Raw genomic sequence first — 21,398 nt, 5'->3', positions numbered from 1 at the left:
CCTCACTCGCTCCTTGGCTTCTAGTCCTCCTTCCCTGAGCCATGCAGACCATTTTAATATTCAATATGTGGAAGTTAGGCTATGGTTTACATATGTTACCTTAATCATATTAATTTGTCTTTTATAGCAGTTGTGCTACATAAACTTGAGCATTTGTTTTTCCCATTTTCCTCTGTGCATATACACACTTTTCTTTCAATACAATCCCATTAGTCATAAGAAAAGTTCCAAAGTGCCACAAATCTGTGATGAAATGGTTGTTTCTTCTGCAGGTTTACTAAATTGTTCTTTATTCCCGAATGATGTCTAGTTGTTATTGTTAAAACAATCCCACACAATTCTTAAGAGAAATTTAGCAGCATTTGAATCTTTGTTGCTTTTAAGGTAGTCCAAATGATATTGAGCCTCATTCACAAACGTTTTGACATACATGATTTGAATTACTTAGAGGCTAAACAAGATCTTGGTTTATAGAATCAGGATGTGCAGAGATCTACACATGCACATGGAACATAGTTCTAAGAACCATTTGTCAACACAGCAAATTATCAGCAGTGTCCAGGTTACGGGTAGTAGTGGGGACAGTGGCATTGGCCGAGCAAAATACAGAGAAGACTCTCACACATTTTACAGTTTGTTATGCATATGTTACTACTCATGCAACATATCAGGAATAATTGCATTTAGAACATGTGGGAAAGGATAGAATGCATCTCCAGATGCAGGTTAAGGGATTTCTATACATGGGAAAATATTTTGAAAAAAATGAATTTTAGATTGTGTTTTTTGAAAGCTATGAAGAGGTAAAGTAATTATACGTTTTTCGGAATTTGTCTGAACGCAAGAATAATTCCTAACTGTCTTTCCCAGGGAAGATGTATTGCCATAGAGAAGTCCCCAAGAGAAAGAATGCAGCACCACATCTCTGGATTGTGAAGGTCAGGAGTCATTTTATTCTTGTAGTGGAAGAGCACAGGTTGAATGGGAGGAAGAAATGGGAGGATGAAATGGGAGGATGGGCATTAAGTTGCTGTGACTAAGATATGATGGGATGAGCTAGGGTGAACAACCGTCCGTAAATTTCACGGACACTCCGTAATGTCAGCCGTCTGTCCGTTGTCCGTGAAGGATTCTTTAACGGACGCCATTTGTCCGTAATTTTAACTGGTCGCAAAACCGGCACAGCTGGCCCCCACCTCCCTTCTTGACTCTAATGCTGTTTAGGTCGGGTGTAAAAGACTCCGATGCTGTGTGAAAGCTCAGATACTCAACAGCATTGGAAAGGCACAGCGGGATGGCAACCCTCACACCTTCAGCCCTTGATGAGCTGTTAACCGCTTCCGTGCGGCGCCGATTCCCCCCCTGTGCTGGACATTCCAGAACAGGGTGCGGTCGTGACGGAACCATTCCGTCATCAGCACAGCTCAACCGTGACTGATGACGGAATGGTTCCGTCACAAGCATTGAAGGGGTTAAGAGGTGCTTGAAGGTGACTGAGAGGCGGGGGTGGGGGGGAGCTGCAGCTTCAGGAGCAGGGGCATCTATTCAGATGCAAACAGCCCTGCTGAATGCATCTTGTATCTGCAATTGGTGTGAGACATTCCCCCTTTCTGCCCAGGACCCCAAACATCCTAGAACCGGCCGAGCCAGCACGTGGTTCTCTTCACAGAGCTTAATTAGTCACTAAATTGTAAACAAACCTCGATTCTTGAAACATGCAGTCTATATTGTAATGAAATAAAGAAATGGCAAAATGGCACAATCGCACCCACACTTTTTAACAAAGTATGGAGGACAATCCGTTAAATCAGTTCTCTTGCAGTACCTCCTTTCAGTACTGTACATCAGTGTGGGTGGAGTGAGGGGGGCAAAACTAACATTTTGGAAACGGAACCTGTCTTCTCGTTGTCTTGTCCAGGAGGGGGTGAGGAGCCCTCCCCCCACCCTGGAAGAGACCAAGATGATACTAGAATACTGCATACCCACCCCTGTACCCACCCTGGTGGATCCTGTTCCCCCCCCTGTGGTGGATCCTGTCTCTGCCCTATGGCTGGATGGATGAGTGAATGGATGGGTGGGTAGAAGAGTGGATGGATGAGTGTACAGATGGATAGGGTGAAAGGGCGGATGGATAATGCATGGATGAGTGAAAGGGTGAATGAAGGGATGGATGAATGAAATGATAGATGGAAGGATACATGATGGATAGGTTTGCAAATGGCTGAATATGTCTAGATATGGCTGGGCTTACTTATATACTATTGCGCGACCTCTGATGTGTCTGTAAAACGTATCCAATTGTCCTTAAGTTTTGTCCTGAATTTTGACCTCCTGTCCTGAATTTGTGTCCTGAATTTTTACCCTGTGTCCTGAATTTTTACACTCACCGTCGTGAATATGCACCAGTTGGTCACCCTAGATGAGGCCAAAGACTGTGTTGTGGCCTCTTGCTATTCTATGCATTTTCCCCACAGGCTTGCTGTTCCCTGCTGCTCAACCAGTGAGTGAGTGAGTTCATTTGATGGTTGGAACGTTGAGTGTGTTTGTGCTTGGGTGAGTGGACATTTGGATTGAGAAGGCCTTAGCAGCAGGATGCTGCTCCTGGTGGGACATTACATGATTCACCCGTACTCCTTTTGTAACCTACGAGACAACATCATTGTAATAGACTGCTTTATGAGTTATACAGGACTTGAACATAACCCACTGATGAGCCAGAAGCCAATGAAGGAAGCCGAAAGTGGGGGAATTAAGTTCCCTTTGACTCCGATGCATAATCGCAAGTGTGCTGTGAATGCTGAATTTAGGCATTTAAAAAAACCTGAGATGAAGTTAAATGCTGTTTACCAAGCACAAATGCAACATCACTATCGCAAAAATTGATTGAATCGTTTGGAAAAAGTATAACACGACAATCTTATGCAGCAATTTCACGTTGAAAATAACTGTTCTTGTCACGTCACTACCTTGGGGAATAAGGAAAAGATTTAAATGATTCAAAACCTCCTGTTTTAAAACTTGCCTCACAGGGCCAGAACAAGAACTCTGTGAACCCAATGGCTAAATTTCACTCTTTTGGGACTATCACAGATGCAGCCGTAATCTTGGTCTTAGACCTTTTTTATTTTCAATGCATTCATCTGTCTTTAGAACTTCGTTGGCTCTTGATTTAATTGGGGCCTTCAGTTTTAAGAAGCACTGTGCATCTTTCGCATAATTATACAGATGAAAATCAAAAATTGTTACCAGTTTCAATGAAAAAAGAGCAGATATAAAGTGAAGTCTAGCAGAACTACATGCTACAGTGGTGATTTAGATGACGCATGATAGAAAATATTTTAGTAATAGGAATTTCAGATGGAAGAAGCCAATCTGCTCAAGTCAGTGCACAGTAGTGCATGGTCCACCATGAAGAAAGCAGCTCCAAAACCGAGCAGGAAGAGCACAAACACTGCTTTTAATGGGTGGAATCAATTCTGAAGACCATGCAGAATGTTCAGCGAATCCACAAAATCCTAAAGCTGCAATGCCAATGCTTGTTCAAGGATTTTGGCAGGGTACGCTAGGTTCGACATATGGTGACTGTCAAATTAAACATACTCACCTGATGATTATTAATAGTTCTTTGTACTACTGTTGGGAGTTTGTGCCAGAAATAAGTGAAGACTTCAGAACCACTCTTAAATTATAAGTTAATGGTGGAAATGGAGCCAGAGAACTAAAAACTGCTGCTTAGCACATGCTCTGAGGTCAAAATATGTGAAAATACAGATTTCTGAATGGTGACTCAAAAGAACTGTCTGCTATATGGACAATCCCCATGATTACCCTAGGAGGAACAAGAGTGTGCATGGAAGTCAATTGCTTGCATAGATTTTCTTGCACACTCCAGATCATGTTTTTAAATGCTGGAAAAGTTGTACTTATTCGTACATCTACCCAAAATCCTACACAGAAATCTACAACTCCTAGATTTCTGACGTTTGAAGGAAACATTGGTAAATTGGGCACTTTATGCTCTGAAAATTGTCCTCTCAACTCAACAAATTAGTGTATCGAAAAGGAATGTGTGGAATATTTTAATTTATGCTAAAGAAATCGGTATCTATTGAAATGTGTCCTTACCGCATCCTGAAATCCAAACAGGACCACCTGCACCTGACTTATCGCATGACTGTCAAAGTCTAGCTCCAGCTTCAGTTTGGAGAGAGTGGTAGCAATGATTTTGCGGTCAGTCGACCTCACAAACTCTCGCAGACTGGCCACTAGTGTTGTAATGTGCTCCCACTTCAGTCGTGTCTCGTCAGCTCCCTGTTGAAGGAATGAGAAAACATGCCTTGAGGCTGAAACAACATAATCTAGAGACTGTTCATGAAAAACTTAACACTAATACAAATAGCTTGCTTTTATATAGTGCTTTCCTGCCCCTTTCTTGTTACTTTGCAGTGCTGTAGTAAGCAAATGCTGGTATTGCATATATAAATGGTATTCTTTTCGAAGATTCATAAACCACCAGTACAGTGTACAGAATTGACACATTTACACTCGAGGAAACAGAGCATTACTTCACCCCCAAACACAGTGCAGTTAATGTATACATTTAAGTTAATATTGTAATTCCAGAGAAACGCCCGGTAATGAACTCACAACTTTTATTTAGGTGGCTATTGCACTTTACAGTGTGTCCTGTCTGGCAAAAAAAAGAAAAATATAATATATATATAATGGATTAAACACAGGGGAAGATCTTCATTGCTTCCTTTAGTCGGGTGGAATAACAGTAATATAGATACTTACCCTGTTCGTTACCATCTTTCAGTTAATTGATCAGGCAGGGGTAGAGTAAGTCAGGGTATATTGTGTCCAGATTGCCCAGTTAACTAAAGGAGTACACACATAGGGATCCTAGGAAACACCCTATCTGGTATCTCTACAGTTTGTGGGGCCCTTCTCCTGATTAGTCTCCCCTTTAACATTCCTTGCTTTCAGTTGGGTAAAGTGGGGTAAGAGTTAAGAATATGCCTTTATCCGTTGGTTTTTTCTTCTATGAAAATGGGCACTATGGCACAATGTGTTTGTCATCTCATAATTATATTGATCCTCACTAGTTTTCAGTAATGATGTATTATTTAGAATAACAACTTCTGTATGTGGGTGGCATGTAACTCTTCATAAATAGAGATTCTATTGAACGTGCCATCACTAATGCACTCCCTTACATATATGAATTTAAGTTCTTAATTTTAAGGTTCACTGAATTTGCACATTTGCACAACTGAGCACTTTATTATGTAAAGCACTTGCACCTTCCCTGATTGTTGAAAATTTTTGCAGCGTTTTGACTAGCATGTTTTTCATAAATTAAAAGAGAAATAACATACTTATTGTTTAAGAGAAGGAGAAAGTAGGATGGAATAGCTGTATTATAATGGTTATTCCCGTGAGGTAAACAACTGTAAAATATTTTGTAAGTTAATGTGTAAATATATCAAATTTACCTGTTCCTTCCGAAAATAGACCAATATTGTATGTTGTTTTAAAAGTATTTCCTTTATGTCTATGCATTGCTGACGTTTTTTCAATTGGGATACACACAGTATATAAATTGCACTTATTGGTTCCTATGGTCATGTGATCAAGGCTACCGTGACGTAGCCGAAACGCGTCATGCTGGTGACAGAGGAGCAATAAACCACCTTTGAAGAAAACTCGAGCGCTATTTTGTGGTCTGTACCTACGTTTGCAGAATCGGTGTCTAGAGCCGATTAGTAGGAGTGTGGAACGGATATATATATATATATATATATATGAACAATGATCCCTTCAAACGAAAAGAAAGCAGCGACCCAGGAGGAGATGGAGGAAACACTGGTTTAATGACACCAATTGCGAATGCATTTCGGCAGGGATTCTGCCTTCTTCAGCGCCCAAAGCGTCCAACCAGCTAGATGACATGCTGCAGGTTAGTCCCTCTTTTAACCGCCTGCTATTGTAGGTCAGCTCCACCCCTAGGGTTAGTTCCCACACCTGTGTGAGTCCCGCGCGTAGTGCAAGACTACAGGTCCCAGAATGCACCAATTGGGTCCTGGAACCTAGGTGCAGGAGGAAAACCATGAATGATGAAATGTCAAAGCGGGGGGGCAGGGAACAGCGTGAGCCTCTGGAGTTTGCTGTGATGGTAATGCCGCTTTGGTGTGTCAGTCGTCCAGTACCTCCTCCGGTCCCCCAATACCATCTCAGCCACAAACACCAAGAAGTCAGTGAAGCAGGGGATGAACCGCCATGTGTTCTACCCAGCATGAAATGTTCCATTTCAAGACTGCTCGCTTTTCTCCTTTGCTTCCGTGGCGGGCTTCCAGCCTGTCCAACAAACGCTGGCCAAATACACCGGACTGCAACAGTCCGAAGGTTCCAGTGACGCTGGTCGCCCAAGGGAGAAGCATATATATATGACAAAGCTCACGAGTTAAGGGAAACACACTGCACTCCTGGGGTAATGTTCAAGATTTTATTACGAGGACGCGTTTCGGTGTGTCTGCCTTCTTCCAGCTCGTATTTCAAAAGAGCAGTCAACACGCAGTGAGGGCACTTTTAAATGCAGAGATGGATTCTCATTGGACACTGATGCAGCAAAGGGAAGAGATTGGTCAGTTCTTTTAAGTTCCACACATACTCGGGCACTTCATTCCATGCTGTTACAAGTCACGAAGACACATTTTATCCTGCCACTGATTAGGCATTTTCACGAGTAAGGGAACCCCTTTGCTGCGAGGCAATATAAAAGTACCTTTCACTTTGTTAGTGTGACCGCTGAACATCCCTCGTCCTACCATGCGGCATCACAGTTGCAAACAGACAATTAGAATACACAAAGTAGATAGCAAGAAAGAATAAGACTTCAAGCGCATCTTGTCTGACCTCTTTCGCCATACGAGTATTGGATGACAAACCAATGGTACAAACACATATGCAGTTGTTGACAAAGAGATAAATATATTAAATAATATGAATGGAAATTAAATATTCTTCAACCTACATGTGGCACCACAGTTAAATTGAGAAATGACGAGTAAGCAGTATAAATGGAAAAGAGAGAAAATGGGCCTTGAGGAACACAGTAATGGAAAGGGGAAGAAAGGAGAGACCACGAATCTGAACAGAAACTGTGACAAAGGTTAGGGGTCAACTAACAAAAGGCAGTGCAAAAGATAGAAAAACGAAAGTATGTTTATAAGACTAGTGTAAACCAGTATATATCGATTGAGGAGGGTTTGGAAAAAAGCTGTATTATCCAGGAGCTGAGAAAACTCAGAGGGATAAGCAGAGGTCAATAGGAAGAAAATGCATCAAGAGAAGACCCTTTATGAAAGGGGAAAATAGAAGCATGGTCAATGAAAACAGGGAATTGGTGAAGCAATGGCAAAAAATGCAGTGATGTGAGGAAGAAGATATTAGACTTCCATCTTTGGCACGCTTTAAAAAGGAGACCAAAACTTTCCCAATGGGCAAATTCCTCGCATAACGATCATATTACAATCACCTCAACGATCTGTTCCTCCCACCACTTCGGCATTATCCATGGCTTTTACGGTTGATACCTATCCTGGGAATCCCACCCAAGAGTTTGAGACTATGTGCCTTCTTGTATAATGTATCGAGCCATTTCTTTATCCCAAAAGTATCCGGGACTTTGTTCTGCTTGTTTTTGCTTATATATTGTATTTACCTATTTTTACCCCAATAGTACCCTCCCCTCCTAAATCTATGGTATACCACCCTTCAATCTTGTAACGCGCTCCGATACCCTAACGGGTCTGGTTCGCACTCTAAAAATCTTAAAATAAATAGAAAAGTGGATCAAAGAGTCTGTGACTAATTGAAGTGATGCAGCCACAAAGAAAACCAAGGTAGGAAGGATTCGAGTTCAGACTTAAAAATATTAGCAAACATTGTCAAAAATAAGGACCAGAAATAGTACCAAAAAGGGAGGAGGAAGTAAAAGAATCAAAAGAATTAACAAGGTTGATCTGTAGGTAAAACAGTTGGAAGTTGAATGCAGTAAAAGGAAACCAAGAGGAGTGATCCAGAGTGGTACATAGATAGCAGAGGGCAGTTAAGAGTAGGTGATAATCAACTATAAATGGAAAAGAGAGCGGTAGTGAGCCATGGCTGAGAGTATTCAAGGTACTTAGTATTAGTTCTAGAGAATACAGAACAATTAAAATTATGAGATAAGAAAACAGAATGTGTCGAGGAGAGGTAAAGAGGAGGCGCTAGATCAGGGAAATATTCCTGGGTCCCATTACTGAAAAGTGCAGAGGACAGGAATGGTAATGACTGGAAAAATTAAATAGATAAAGAACAAAAGATGAGTTAGTTATCAGCGCAAGTGGTCAATGTGCAGAAGCAACTGGTAAGAGAAGAAATGTGTTGGCTATAGCTTTAGGATTGACCTGCTGAAGGTTTTGGAGCTCCATAAAATAGACTAACTAGAAAGGTAAAATCTTGGACCGTGATGAATCTACTTGGTGTATATAATCCGTGCTTCATCATGGTCCGCCTGAAATCATGCCTAGGTCCTGGTCTTCCACAGCGATCATTGGTGCTTAGTGCTTTTTGGTACTATTTTTATTTGAAACTTTAAAAAATCATTGCTCTGGTTCCCCTATTGGATTTTTGTTATTTGGTGTCATTTTGTTTTTAAAATTTTGAGTTTATTTTTCGAATTCAGTTTTGGATTTTTACTGTTTGATGTTTTAACCTTATTACTGTTTTGGTACTGCCTAAATACAGATTGCCTTAAGTTAAGCCTGCCAGCTATGTGCCATAGCTACTAGTGGGTTGTGCTCACCATGACAAGTTAGTGTCACTGCTCCTTGAGGTGGATGACCAATCACCCTATATAATAATCCACTCTCTTACATGTCCTTTTTGGGACTAAAGATTCAAAGTGAGTGGAGGCACTCTTTATTGCCCTTTTCTGGACGAGCACCTGTACCTCTTTCTCCAGGGGGCGGAGATAGTCTCTGCTGAGGGCAATTGTGTGTGGTGGGATGCTGGATGGGGTTGTGACAATTTTTAGGGAGAAGCTGTTCTGAACCATCACTAAAATCCACTGTTCTGATGTGATTTCCTTCTAGAGAGAGAGGAAACACTGAATTATTTTTCGAACAGGTGAAATGTGATTGGGGAGGGAGATGAGACAACTCACTGTTTAGAGGTAGAAGCTCCTTTACTGGAGCTACCTTTACCCTTGTCTCTTTTGTCACGCCTATGTACATCCCTGGTGTGGCTCCTGATGATGGAAGGTTTTCTGCTGCCTTTGGTATAACTGCAAGTGGTCAGGTAAAGTGGGTTGGCTTCTCCCTTGGGCTGTTTTTTTACCGAAAGGAATGTCGATCGACTGGTGCTTGCAGGGCACCCATAAACATTGCAATCCTGGTGTCCTTTTCATATTTTCTCAAACATCTCGTCATCCTGGGGACCAAAGAGATGCTCTCCGTCAAATGGAAGGTTGAGGACATGCTGTAGGACTTCCAGTTTTAATCTGGAGATTTGGAGGCAAGCATGTCATGAAAGGAGGATGCTGGTATTGATGCTGGTGTTAATGCCTCTACAGGCTGTATCCGTGGCATTAGGTGTCTAGCGAATGTTGGCCTTTGAGATGATTTTAACCTCGGACACTATATCCTATGCCTCTTCCTGCACTTCTCTTCTTTAACTCGTTTTTGGCTCCCTAACACCCCTCCCCCAACCAACTGGCTCCTTAAAGATCGCTGGGACATATCAAAGCTTACTCTTAAGTATGGGTGCAAACTAAACTGTCCGCTCAGATGTGGAGAGCATCTCCAAGAGTAAGTTCTCTTCCTCTTCGATGATGTGCGTATCCACATTGTTAAATGCCACAACCCTCTGTATGACTATATAGTAAGCCTTGGTATCACCTGGCAAGTAAGTTCTGAGCTGGCATTGGTTCAAATCTGGATAATTCAGGAGACAATGCTATAGATGTCCCTGTGGTCATCAGAGTCCCTGGCTGGCTGCATATGCTGGTCATATGGATCGAAGGGATTGTGCTTGGGTCTGAAAAGGTGCTTGGGGACTCTAGTGGAGGCTGAGGAGGAGGTGGTGGTGGTGGTGGTGGAGGAAGAGAAGAGGGTGAACATAAGGAAGAGTGCTTGTGCTCCTGCCCTGTGTTTTTTTCCTGTTCTTACGAGGCAGTGTCTCAGATGGCTTTAGCAGTGGTGGCTTTGACTAGATCTTCATGGTGAACAGGCACATCAGCCTGGTGTTGAGCTCATCCTCAACTCAATGCAAAATTGTCAACTACGATTACTCGGATCCTGCTGTCAACAATGGTTTTGGCACTGACAGAACTTTGGTGCCAGCTTCAGTGGTGCCTACTGTCCCAGATTCAGGAGTGAGTGTGAATACTTAGCGTCCTTGGATCAGGTTGCGCATAACAACCAGTGAGCCTTGACAATATAGGGCAGAGCTTTTGTCAGCTCCAAAGCCATCTTTCAGTGCCTGAAGCCTGTTGATGGCAGTCTTTTGTGTCTGTGCTTGGGGCTTGATACTAGACTCCCACAGTGGCAGTGTTCTACCTCAGTCTGAGACTTGTTATGTGTCTCCAGCTTGGCTGCATGGATGTTGAAGCAGAGTGGTGTACTTATGACTTTGAGAGTGGTCTTTATTCTAGGCCCACTGTCCTTCGGTGTCAGCTCGACGTCCTCATCTTCCTCGTACTCTGAGGAGACTGTTTTTGGAATGGGTATTCCTTGGAATGCCAAGATTTTTGATTGACCAACCTTTTTGCCTCCTTCAGCGCTGAAGGGATCTTGTTCTTTGAAGATGTCGGGAGTTTTGGCGGAAGCCTGACGGCACATCTCACAGTGTGCCCAGTGGCCTTCCCTTCAGTACTTTAGGGTCTTCCTTGAGCAGAAGGCAAGGCACAACTCACATGAGGTGTCCTCGTAGTCATGGGAATGGCACAGGTTGCGGACTTTGTGATGATCCAACTACAGGTATTAAGAGCTGCACTGGGGACATCCGTTCCACCTTGCTGTCAGCATGCTCTGGTGTCCAAGGCGGAGGGAAGAAACAAGGTCTGTGAAGGGCATAAGTAGGACCAAGGTATCCGGGGTGCAGAGTGCTAGTCGTTGGTTTTTCTAATGTGTTTGGTGAAGTAATGTGATGGAGAAGTTGTTGAGGAGCAGACTGGTTTTCCCATGTGTTGGCATCAAATTTCAATTGTGTGGGCCTGAAAACATGTACGAAACACAACAAACTCAGAGTCTTCTTTGTTACCTGATGGCAGAAAAAAACAATCCTAAAAAGGAGTTGATGCCTATACATTATCCACTAAGGGCACGTTTCATGACTCCATAGAGAACAACTTGCAAACATCAAAGCCCAAAACTAGATGACAGGAGTGTGCAGAATATGTACATCTACAGTCACAAATTTAACAAACAAAATATTTTCTCTCCCAGAGTGTGTTTTTACCCAGTATGGAAATCTGTGCATTGCACTTTACAATAGAGTCTGAGCTTGGGGTTTAGACTAAAGGTGTATTATTTGCCTGTACAAACTGAGGAAATATAATGAACACAGGTTAAGCTTTTCAGAAATCACATTACTCATTAAAACATCAATACATCACTACATTTATTTATGTATAAAGGGGGCGTGGTGGATTATTTTACCTGGACGAGGGCTTCCATTAGGTTTCTCACCACCTTTTCTTGGTCCTCTGTCAGAATCCTGTGCAAGGTGGCTCGCCTTTCACTGTCTTTCCTGAGCATGAAGAAGCCAGAGTCCTTTTCTTCTGGTGAGGGTGGTGCACTATGATCTTCAAAATTCTCATCAGGGATGCTGTGAAGATGTCAAAGTCATAGGTTCCATGAAAGGTTGCAATGATCAAGAACAAATGCAGGCAATTTAAACCATATCCCTGACGCACATCACAAACAGAGTAGTAAATATTTACCCTAAGAAAAGTGCCCGGTGCAATTTTGTATCTCTTTCAACACAGGATTTGGCACGCGTTTTGAAGGTGAACGGGTCTCTTAAGTCTGTGTCTGGTGAAACTGAGCCATATTCACTACTACTGCTGGTATCTTCCACCATAACTGGAACCGGCAATGATATACTTCGAAGATATTCTGCTTGGGAGGAAGCAATAAGAGAATACATAGCTTTAAACCGATTAAAGCTCTCAAACCTGTGTTTCAATTTTGAAATAAAGTTGGAAAACGTCAACATATTGTTTATGGACACATCAAATGTTGTATCTATTAACATGGTCAGTTAGAAAAAAGTAGTTACAGTTTGGCAACAACTTCTACACTCCTACTTACACATGTCCATTGCCATCTGGAGGAAAATGGACCACCTTAATGGTAGCTCTGCCGCAAAACTACATGGATGGTGCTCTTATTTGCCTCAGGTCCTCCTTCCTGTACAACCCCCCTATGTGCGTAACACGATGGTTCTTTAGATGAATGGTGGGTACTTACAAATGCAAGACCCTTAAGATTAAGAGCACAAGGGTAACAACATCTTAAGAAACAAAACCTACTCGCATCCATTCAGTGTGTTGTAAATTTAAAAAAATTAAAAATACAAGAGCACTTCAAAAAATGTCAGCACCAACGACCAATATGGATAAGTATGGAGTTATTTCGATGCAGTCGTCTCAACACAGCTGAAACGAACCTATTCAAGATGACAAGGTTTCCTCCGTGTGCATTTTTACCAGCATCACTCCTGGTCACAAACAAGCACTTTCACTTAGATAGGCATGGTTTTCCTGCTGGGGAAGAGGGCAATAGGCACATTGGATTTCATGTGGCATAGCAAGGGTAGTTGGGCAGGGCAACACTGATCAGCCTGAAACAGATAGGGACACTGGTGGGTAGCTGAATGGCAGGAGAACATCTTTCTTCCTCTGACCACAGGCCATATGCCTGGAGTGAGCGTATGGAGCTATGATCCAATATCTCATGAGTTGCTAGTGACCTGTGGCCACAAGGATCCAAGGGGGACACCCTCACATGCAGCCTTGTTTCCAGAGACCATCAGTATAAAGAAGAGTTAGATGAGCCACTGAAAACTCAAGTCAGGCTGGCTTTGGCTCAGCACGAGGTCCTGTTGGAACCTCGAGCCCAGTACGAGCCGAGCTTTCATGTGGTTTCTGCCTCCCTCCCCTCTACTCGGGATGTGGTGTTATTTCCAGATCTACCAACTGTGGAACTCTGGAACTAGGTTTGAGTCGCAGCGTTGGCTCAACATGATGTGATTCCGGGCAAATCACTTCATCTTCCCATGCCTCTAAACAATGCCTGTGACCTTGTGTAAAGTAACTGGTGCTCAAGTGCCCCAATACCTTTGTGTCGAGTTTGCGCAATATTTTAAAAACTACAAAAAAATGTAACTCGAAGTGAAAACAAAGCCTTAACATAGAAAAAGATAAATAGTGCCATAATGTGCCTTGTTAATGTTAAAGCTTCCACGTTTTAAAGAAATGCACCTTTTGGAACTTTGATGACTATCATATTTTACGTGGTTTGTTGCATGATTTAAATAACACATTTTCAGGTCTCGGCTCGTGCCAGGGCTTAAGGTCCAATCCTGGCCCTTGGCTCGGCTCTGGTTGGCTCTCCCTGTTAACTTGTTGGCTTGCCCACCTCTAGTCTAAAGGACTGAAATAACAGCGACACACTTCACTTATAGTTCTGCTTCCAACGCACAAGCTGAAGAAAAGAATCTGCAATTCCCTCATCATAAATTCTCTGTAGTGGAACTTTGGACAAGCAGCAGGCCTTTCCAACCGAGAGTTCTCTGGAATCATATTTTCGGTAAAACCATGGCCTGGTGTTCTACATATTCCTCTCCTCTACATATTTTCCAGTTTACAGGCAGGCCTAATTAACAAGAGTGCTAGCTCAATTACAATGTAGCATAACATGTATTTCTTAATCGCGTGTTCAACAAAAAGTGCATCCTGGCTCTGAATAACAGATCATTAGTACTATCCAACTCAATGGTACTCATTTTATCATCCTCACAATGATGAAAGGCTGAGAGGACCCACCAAGTTTTGAACCTGTGACGAGGAGGTCAAACACAGATCTCTAGAGTGAGTGCATGAGTCCACTGACAAGGCAGTCTCTCTCTCGTGCTGCTTATAAAGAAAGGGTCTGTAAGAACACCAGTCCCTGACTACCCGAGTAGCTGTTACATCACTACCATTTTTCTTCTGCACTTGCGTTTCTTAGCGTGTCCTACAAATTGGAAATACACTCGTATGTTCTGTCCATAATGTTGCTTCTAGGGGGTAGCTGCCTCTTAGAACAGGCCGTACTTGGTAGCAGCAGTCATGTAATGCAAAATAATGGGGTTCCACTTCCATTGCAGAATACGATGAAGGTACCTAGTACTTCCATATCTCACAGATATTCAGAGGCTTTAAAGTGAATAGGGACCACCCGAGGTCCCACAGTGGCTGAAGGAGGCTACGTTTCGCCCCTGAGTGTCTGCAGTCTATTGTTCTTTGGTAGAGTGCCTAAATTCAAGGGTGATGCTTAGTGGCCTCCACATCTCAATTATGCGCATTCATTTGTCAGAAATGATCATGAAATTAAGAGCAGCGTGTTCTGGGACCAGGGCAAGCCCTGCCCTTCCCAGAAACCCATTCCAGGAGGGATGGATTGGAGCTTCTTAACGGAGGGCTGCTGGCCAGTGTTTATGACTCCAGCCCACTCCAGCATAAAGATGACCTACATGGAAAGAGACCTACGTGGATCCAGCTGTTTGCTTCCATATCGACATGCGTACTGCCCGTTTCCTCAAGGCTGGATCTAAATTTGACATCCTACTGAAGCTCTGGTGCCACAAGGGCAGTTTGAGGGGGGAAGGGAATTAAGACTTTTTACACCTAGAAAGTTGCCCCCATTGAGTCATGTGGTCCCACACAAAATCAGCAGTGGATGCCCAGCAATGAAGTCTGTGGATCCGCATGGTGATGGACACGAGTATGATGAATTACAGTGTCAGTATTTTGCGAACCCAAAACCTCAGAAAAGACTTGAAAACATAGGAGTCGTAGTCTTGGAACAAGTCTGCAATGTGTAGGATGTAGCAGAGAAACTCCCCTCACTGGCAAAACAAAGCCTGAAGTTACGTTTATTCTCTACTAGATGATCATCATAGACTAACGCCAAGAAGCTGAAAGTAACCCTCTATTGAGTGGCTGGTTGTTTTAATATTAACTTAGTTTCCGTTTCCTGATGGGAGAATAGAAACCAAAAAAGCTAAGAGCATCGGCCAATTGCAATGATACATTGGCTATACTTTGCAAAATATGTCTGTAAAATGAAATCTACTGTGCTCTCTGGCGACAACTAAACCAGAGGTTCTTAACCATTTGGCTTCCAGCGGAGCCCCACTGATTCACCAGTGGAACCCCAGCCTGAGCAATTTCGAGGATTTAAACCTCATTACAATGCACACAAAGACAGAAATAAGTATACATCAAACAAATAGACAAAAAAAAATACAAACTTCGAAATGTTCATGTTAAAGTTAAGAGATTTTTAAAATGTGGCTGTATTCCTAAAAGACGAATCAATACTCTGGACTCTAGCATTTGTCTTTGTTATTATTAATGTGTGCACTCCTTTTTGTTGTGTATAATAGAACTTTGATTGGTGCCAATAATCGTCATACTATATTTTGTTTGCTGTACTTGTGTGCTGCTCCCACTAAAGCTAATGATACCAACTTAATTTGAACCCTCAATCATAAATCCATACATATACATAGAGCGTTTTAAAATGTCCAATTTTGATAATGTATTTGTACTTTATTAATCAGTTAATATTTAAATTTGTAAACAGTGCCGGACCCAGGTTAAGAACAGGAGCAGTCGGCATGGATCAGGTGTGGCGAGGTGCGGGGGATGTGTAAATAAAGAAAAAAACAACGTAACCCCTCGCCACACCGCTCCTCTGTCGGCCCGCCGTCGTCTCTCCCAGCCGGTGTTCCAGGAACAGGAAGCACCCAGGCTGAGGCTCCCCCCAGCCAATCACAACGCTGCAATGCAGAGTTGTGATTGGTCTGAGTGCCGTGGTTCTTGTAATTCAGCCTGGGTGGAGAACATGAAAAATGTGTATAAATGTTTGGCCGGCCAAACATTCATGCGCACTTAGGGAATGCAAACTTCACCTCACCTGCTATGTCAGCAGAGCAGCCCCACACCACCCCGCCCGCAAAACTGCCGCAGCAGGGAAAAAATAAAATGATAATAACCTTGAGTTATTATTTTATTGTTTCTTTATTTCACTGCTACAAAGCAGAGGGGCGATAATCCTCAACCTTAGCGGTGGAGCCGCCACTGGTTAAGAACAGCTGAACTGGAACGTGCAAGCCTCGGATCAGGCTGGGCACGTGCGTGCCGGATATTTGACACTGAAGAGACACACAAGGATGCCCTACAGATAGTGTGTAGGGAGGGGAATGCAAGAAGAGTAAGGCAATGGATAGCAGAGGGCAGGAAAGTGGAGGGAGGCATAGATGCAGCGGAGTGGAGTAGAGAGGAGGGGGTAGTATGACTGAGAAAAGCAGACGCAGCTTTTGGAAGGATCATAGAGATGGGCTCTGACCCACTTACAATGACCGCTTCTTGCTTGATCCAGATATGCCTTGGAATTCAGCTATTTCTTATGCTACCGCACTACTCTCCTTGAACCTATGCACCTGCTGTAAGAAGCAGAGGTAAGGACACTTCAGCACCCGCCTGTGCTTGTACACAAAAACACCCAACTATGCCCTCTCGCTGAAGAGGCGCATTATATCAACTTAATGAAGGGAGGGGTTCAGGGTGGGACTAGGCTGGGATGATATAAGAATCAAATGTACAGGTTTGATTATATGACTGTATTTATGTCACGTGGAAGGTATGTAAAGAATAGTCCCGTCTTTTAGGATTTTTTTAAGAGTAATTTTAGGTCAAGGTTTGCCTTTTTTTTGTAGAAAAATAATGAAATCTGTTCGATTACTGTGTGATGAAATATCTTCGAATGAACTTAATATTGTTTTAATCTATGATTTTTTTATGTTGGTATCACTGCCGAATAACGATTGCACATTATTATTATTATTAACGTAATGAATATCTTAATTTCCTAATTGGCCTACACAATTACATTGTAGGTGCCAGGGCATATACATTGAACCAAGCGGAAGAAACATTGAAAGATTTACTGTGAGTCTCTAAAGCATTTTCAAGTACTGCCACAAGGTGGAGCTATCTCAACAATCTAGGAATGGAAAGGAGCGATATTGGAGAAACATCATTGCGCATCAAAGTGTCGGCGTCTGCATTCCCATTATGTCAGTTTTCTGATATTTCTGAAATTAAAAAAACGGAAATATTTCCAATTTGAAGGGAAAGCAATAAACTTGAGCCGCTTGAACTGAGAGCCTTACACTACAGCGGCGTATATATTTTTGCATTGATAGTGGTGTGCAATTTCTTTTCCTCCCAAACCTCGGATATTACTCCCGTCTCTCAATCCTCGTGTCTGTCTCCTTCACCCCTATGCTGTCTTCATCTCACTGTGTTGTAGAGTGTCCGTCTTTCTCTCTGATGTGGAGTAGGTCACCTTGGCCTGTGTCAGCGTCCGAATCCAGGACTATATCCTGTGCCAATGTTCGGAAGTGTCGAGTCTCCCAGTCCCAGTGCCCGGGTCTCTCCGTTACCATGTCTCACTGCCCCACGTGGATACATCTTTCTGCCCCAGTGACCATGTCTCAGCGTATATAACTGTCTCCATCTTTTACTGCATGGGCCAATGTCTCGCCTGTCTGGCTGTGTTTTCTTGTCCCAATATGCAAAAAGAACAATTGATGGAAATAATGCTAAACAATGTCAAAGACGCACCCCAGTACAGAGATCTGGGCCTAAATCGATCACTTTTTTCATCCCCATGCCATTTCAGTTTAAACTCAGTCATATGCAAATCAGTCGACCCCGAAATCCGTCCCTGGATGCTGGTTTCTGGTCCAGGGAAGACCTGGTTTGGCAGTTCGGTCTGTACCGTTCCCACGAGGAGCAGGGTCAAGACTGATTTGCATATCGCTGGGTCTAAACTGAGGTGTCATGGTGAGCAAAACAAGATGGATTTAACCCAGATCTGTTGACTGGGGGTGAATGTTTGATTTGTTTTGCATTCCGTCCATCATTTGTGTGTCTTTTGCTTCCTTGTCTCAATAGGCATGTCAGTGTCTCCGGTGTTTGTCAAGGTTTCACTGTCCCAGTATGTGTGCTTACATGTCTCAGTCTGTGTCTCCTTTGTGCATATCCTCTCGTGTTCTAGAGAATGTTTCCTTGCCCCAATGTGTAAGTCAGTGTCTCCCTGCCTTTGTAACCCTGTCCTAGTTTCTTCATCTCTGTCCTAGAATCCCCATCTCCCTTTCCCAATGCTTTGGTCTCCTAGTTTAACTGTCCACGTCTCATTTTCCCAGTGCTTCTACCTTATTGTCGCAAGGACTCTGCCCTCACGCCTCAGCGTGAATGCCAGGGTCTCCATGCCTCCCTGTCCCACTGTGTGTGTCTTCATATACCACTGATTATGTCTGTGATTTCCTATCTCAGCATGTAGGCTAGCGCTCCTGGTTCCTATGCGTCTCCCTATCCCCCTGTGCCTGCCAGTGTTTCCAGGTACCACTGGGTCTCAATTATTACCTAATTCAAGTATGCATGTCCACGGTTTATCTGGCCCTCTGTGCGTGCCAGAGTCTACATGTCCCACTATGCATCTCTCCCTCGTCCCAATGATTGCCTCATTGTCGTACTTAGTCAGTCTTCCTGCCCCAATGTGCAATCGTCTTTTCTCACAAAGCACAACAAAACAACATTTAAACACTAGAAAACACGTGCTTCAAGCCGAGTGTGACTCAACACACACAGTTATTCGAATTCTAAATCCCCACATTTCTTTGTTTTTCAATAAATTTTGTTAATAGTTGTCAGTATTAGTATTCACTAATTAATAAGACTGAATGCAACATTTGATCTGTAGACTCTAAAATATGGATATTTCAGCTTGACATAGTGCTAAAGGCCAATCATGGTAAAACAGCATTTCAAAGGACTATGCCACTGAGAACCACAGTTTGGAAATTCAGTTCTCTCTAAAAGGCAAGTTTCTATTTTGCAATTTATGAAGTAAAGATTATAGTCCACACATGTTAGGCCACACGCTACGTATGTGTTCCTAGGTTTTGATCCTTAAGCCATACCCCTTCTACATGCTCCACACACATTTTCCAATCTCCTTAAAGAACAAGTTACTTACCTTTGGTAATACTCTTTCTGGTAGATAGTCTAGGTCACTGCAGACTCCTCACCTTAGACTACTCCCCAGGTGTCAGATTGAATCCAGAAACTTTTCTTCAACAGTGCTCCTGAGTGCCACTAGGTGGCACTGTGTGGCTTCATACTACCCCTGAAGTGACCAGCCAGATAAGTACCAAGTCTGGGCGCCTATGTCAGTTTCTCGTTTGCCTTTCAGTTCCCTCAGGTGTGAACAATTGCTGGTCCCAGTGTGCTGATCCGTAACTTGAGACCTTCTGAGATGTTAAAAAGAGGCCACTCCATAGAAGTGTGGGTGGAATTTGCGATTAGGTAGAGTATAGTCCAGAAATAGTAGTACTGGAGGCAAGTAACTGTCTTCTGATGGACACTTTGAACGGCAGACTTCTCACCTTGGACCTGTATGGAGTGGACTCGGCCCAAAAAGTCCTGCACATGTCATGGACAGGCACTCCATGAGACAATACAGTGGTAACACACTTAGCTCTGGTGATGTGGGCTTTAAGACCTTCCGGGGGCTGCTTCTTGGCCAGTGCAAAGCAGATCATGATGCAGAGAAGTATCATCCTCGATAGGGTCCTCTTCTGGACAGCATTCCCTTTCTTCACCCTGGAGAACCCCCGCCAAGTCCCCTGCCAAAAACGAGATCGTCCACACACTGTTTCTTGGTACAAGAAATATAAAAACGTGAAGCGTTTTTGAGGTCCAACTGGCCAAGCCTCTACTCCTCTTTTGTTATTTGAGGGATAGCAGAGAATGCAGATAGGGGTGAGGATTTCCCTATGTGAAAGAAAGTCATGAAGGTGAAACATTTGGTCATAGCTCAAATGTGATGGGCTTGTTGCTGTGGAGAGAAGGCCCAGAACTGCACTGTGTTCAAGACAGTTCCAATGAACAGAGGTCTCTGTTAAAGAGTTTGTTGTAACTGTGGCTTGTTGATATGGAATGTCACCAATGTATGGAGGTTTGGCATAGACTGGAGGTAGTCTATGACTGACGGAGGCAAGCTCACCTTCAACAGATAGTCACAGAGGAAGGGGAAGACTCGTATGGGCCATGACCACCACCAATACTTTCATGAACATCCAAGGGGCACTGGTGAGGCTGAAATAGGCCAGCAAACTGAACATATTTCTGGTCTACCTTGAACAACAGGTAATGTCTGTGGAACTGCATAAGCATCTTGCAGGTCCAAGGACACCTTCCAGTTGCCGGGGTCTAGGCAGACAGTATCTGGGCTACCATGAGCATTCTGAATGTGTCCTTCTGTAAAAAGGCATTTAGAGGACAAAGGTCCAAAAGGGTCTAGAGACCCCATCCTTTTTGGCACAATGAACTAATGAGTTTAACAACTCTCTCCTCTTTCAGAGCCAGGTACCCTCTTGATAGCACCCTTAGAGTAATGCGTGCAACTCTGGATAGGTGCGCTTCTGAAATGCTCTCTTAGTGTAGGATGTTTGACGGGTGAAGAGAAAAGGCAGGGCATTGCCATGCTGAATGAGTTGTAAGACTCAGCTGTTGGATGTGATGGATCGCTACCAGGGAAGGAAGTGCTGGATCGTGCCCCACTCTGGATAGGCATTCACCACAAAGGGCAAACGAATGCAGTTTGGGGCAGTCTCAGCATGGGGGGGGGGACTTGAGGACTGATCCCCCTGCTGGCTTGAACTGTGCCTGCCAGACTCACATCTACAACTTTGAAAGGACAGAGGTGACTGCTGAACTTGTTGAGGAGACAATCTTTGTTAATATGCCAACCCTCTGGAACAGCCTCTAAACTTTTTAAATTGGTGCGGAAACTGTTTGGCGGGGTTCAACAGACCCAGGGAGCATGCTGTGCTTTCTTCAAAGCACTCAAATACCGAATCTCCGTTTTCACTGAGACATTAAAGGCATATCCATGAAAGAGGCTTATATATCAGCGGAAATTCCTGTGATGGGTATGGACATGTCTCGAAGAATCAAACCACTGGTGCCAACTGCTCTCCTCAGGCAATCAGCAGTATCTTGTACTCCCTTT

The 21,398-nt window shown here is 43.3% G+C and overlaps 1 protein-coding gene across 2 annotated transcripts in view; it reads right to left on the bottom strand.

Annotated features, from left to right (window-relative positions):
* The window catches only part of MAP3K5 (mitogen-activated protein kinase kinase kinase 5), a 1,111,277-nt gene that overhangs the window by 114,475 nt on the left and 975,404 nt on the right, over window positions 1–21,398 (bottom strand). Inside the window, exons 22-24 of one of the 2 annotated variants that reach the window (XM_078649188.1) lie at window positions 11,990–12,167; window positions 11,706–11,874; window positions 4,126–4,311 (exon numbers count right to left, since the gene is read on the bottom strand). In XM_078649188.1, coding sequence (XP_078505314.1) covers window positions 4,126–4,311; window positions 11,706–11,874; window positions 11,990–12,167 — 533 coding nt within the window. The remainder of the gene's footprint in view (window positions 1–4,125; window positions 4,312–11,705; window positions 11,875–11,989; window positions 12,168–21,398) is intronic. The other variant, XM_078649189.1, reaches the window with a different exon arrangement.

The sequence above is a fragment of the Lissotriton helveticus genome, chromosome 6 (assembly GCF_964261635.1).
Source record: "Lissotriton helveticus chromosome 6, aLisHel1.1, whole genome shotgun sequence".
NCBI lineage: Eukaryota > Metazoa > Chordata > Amphibia > Caudata > Salamandridae > Lissotriton > Lissotriton helveticus.
The sequence above is the reverse complement of the archived record's forward strand: the minus strand, read 5'-3'. Positions and strand labels throughout refer to the sequence as shown.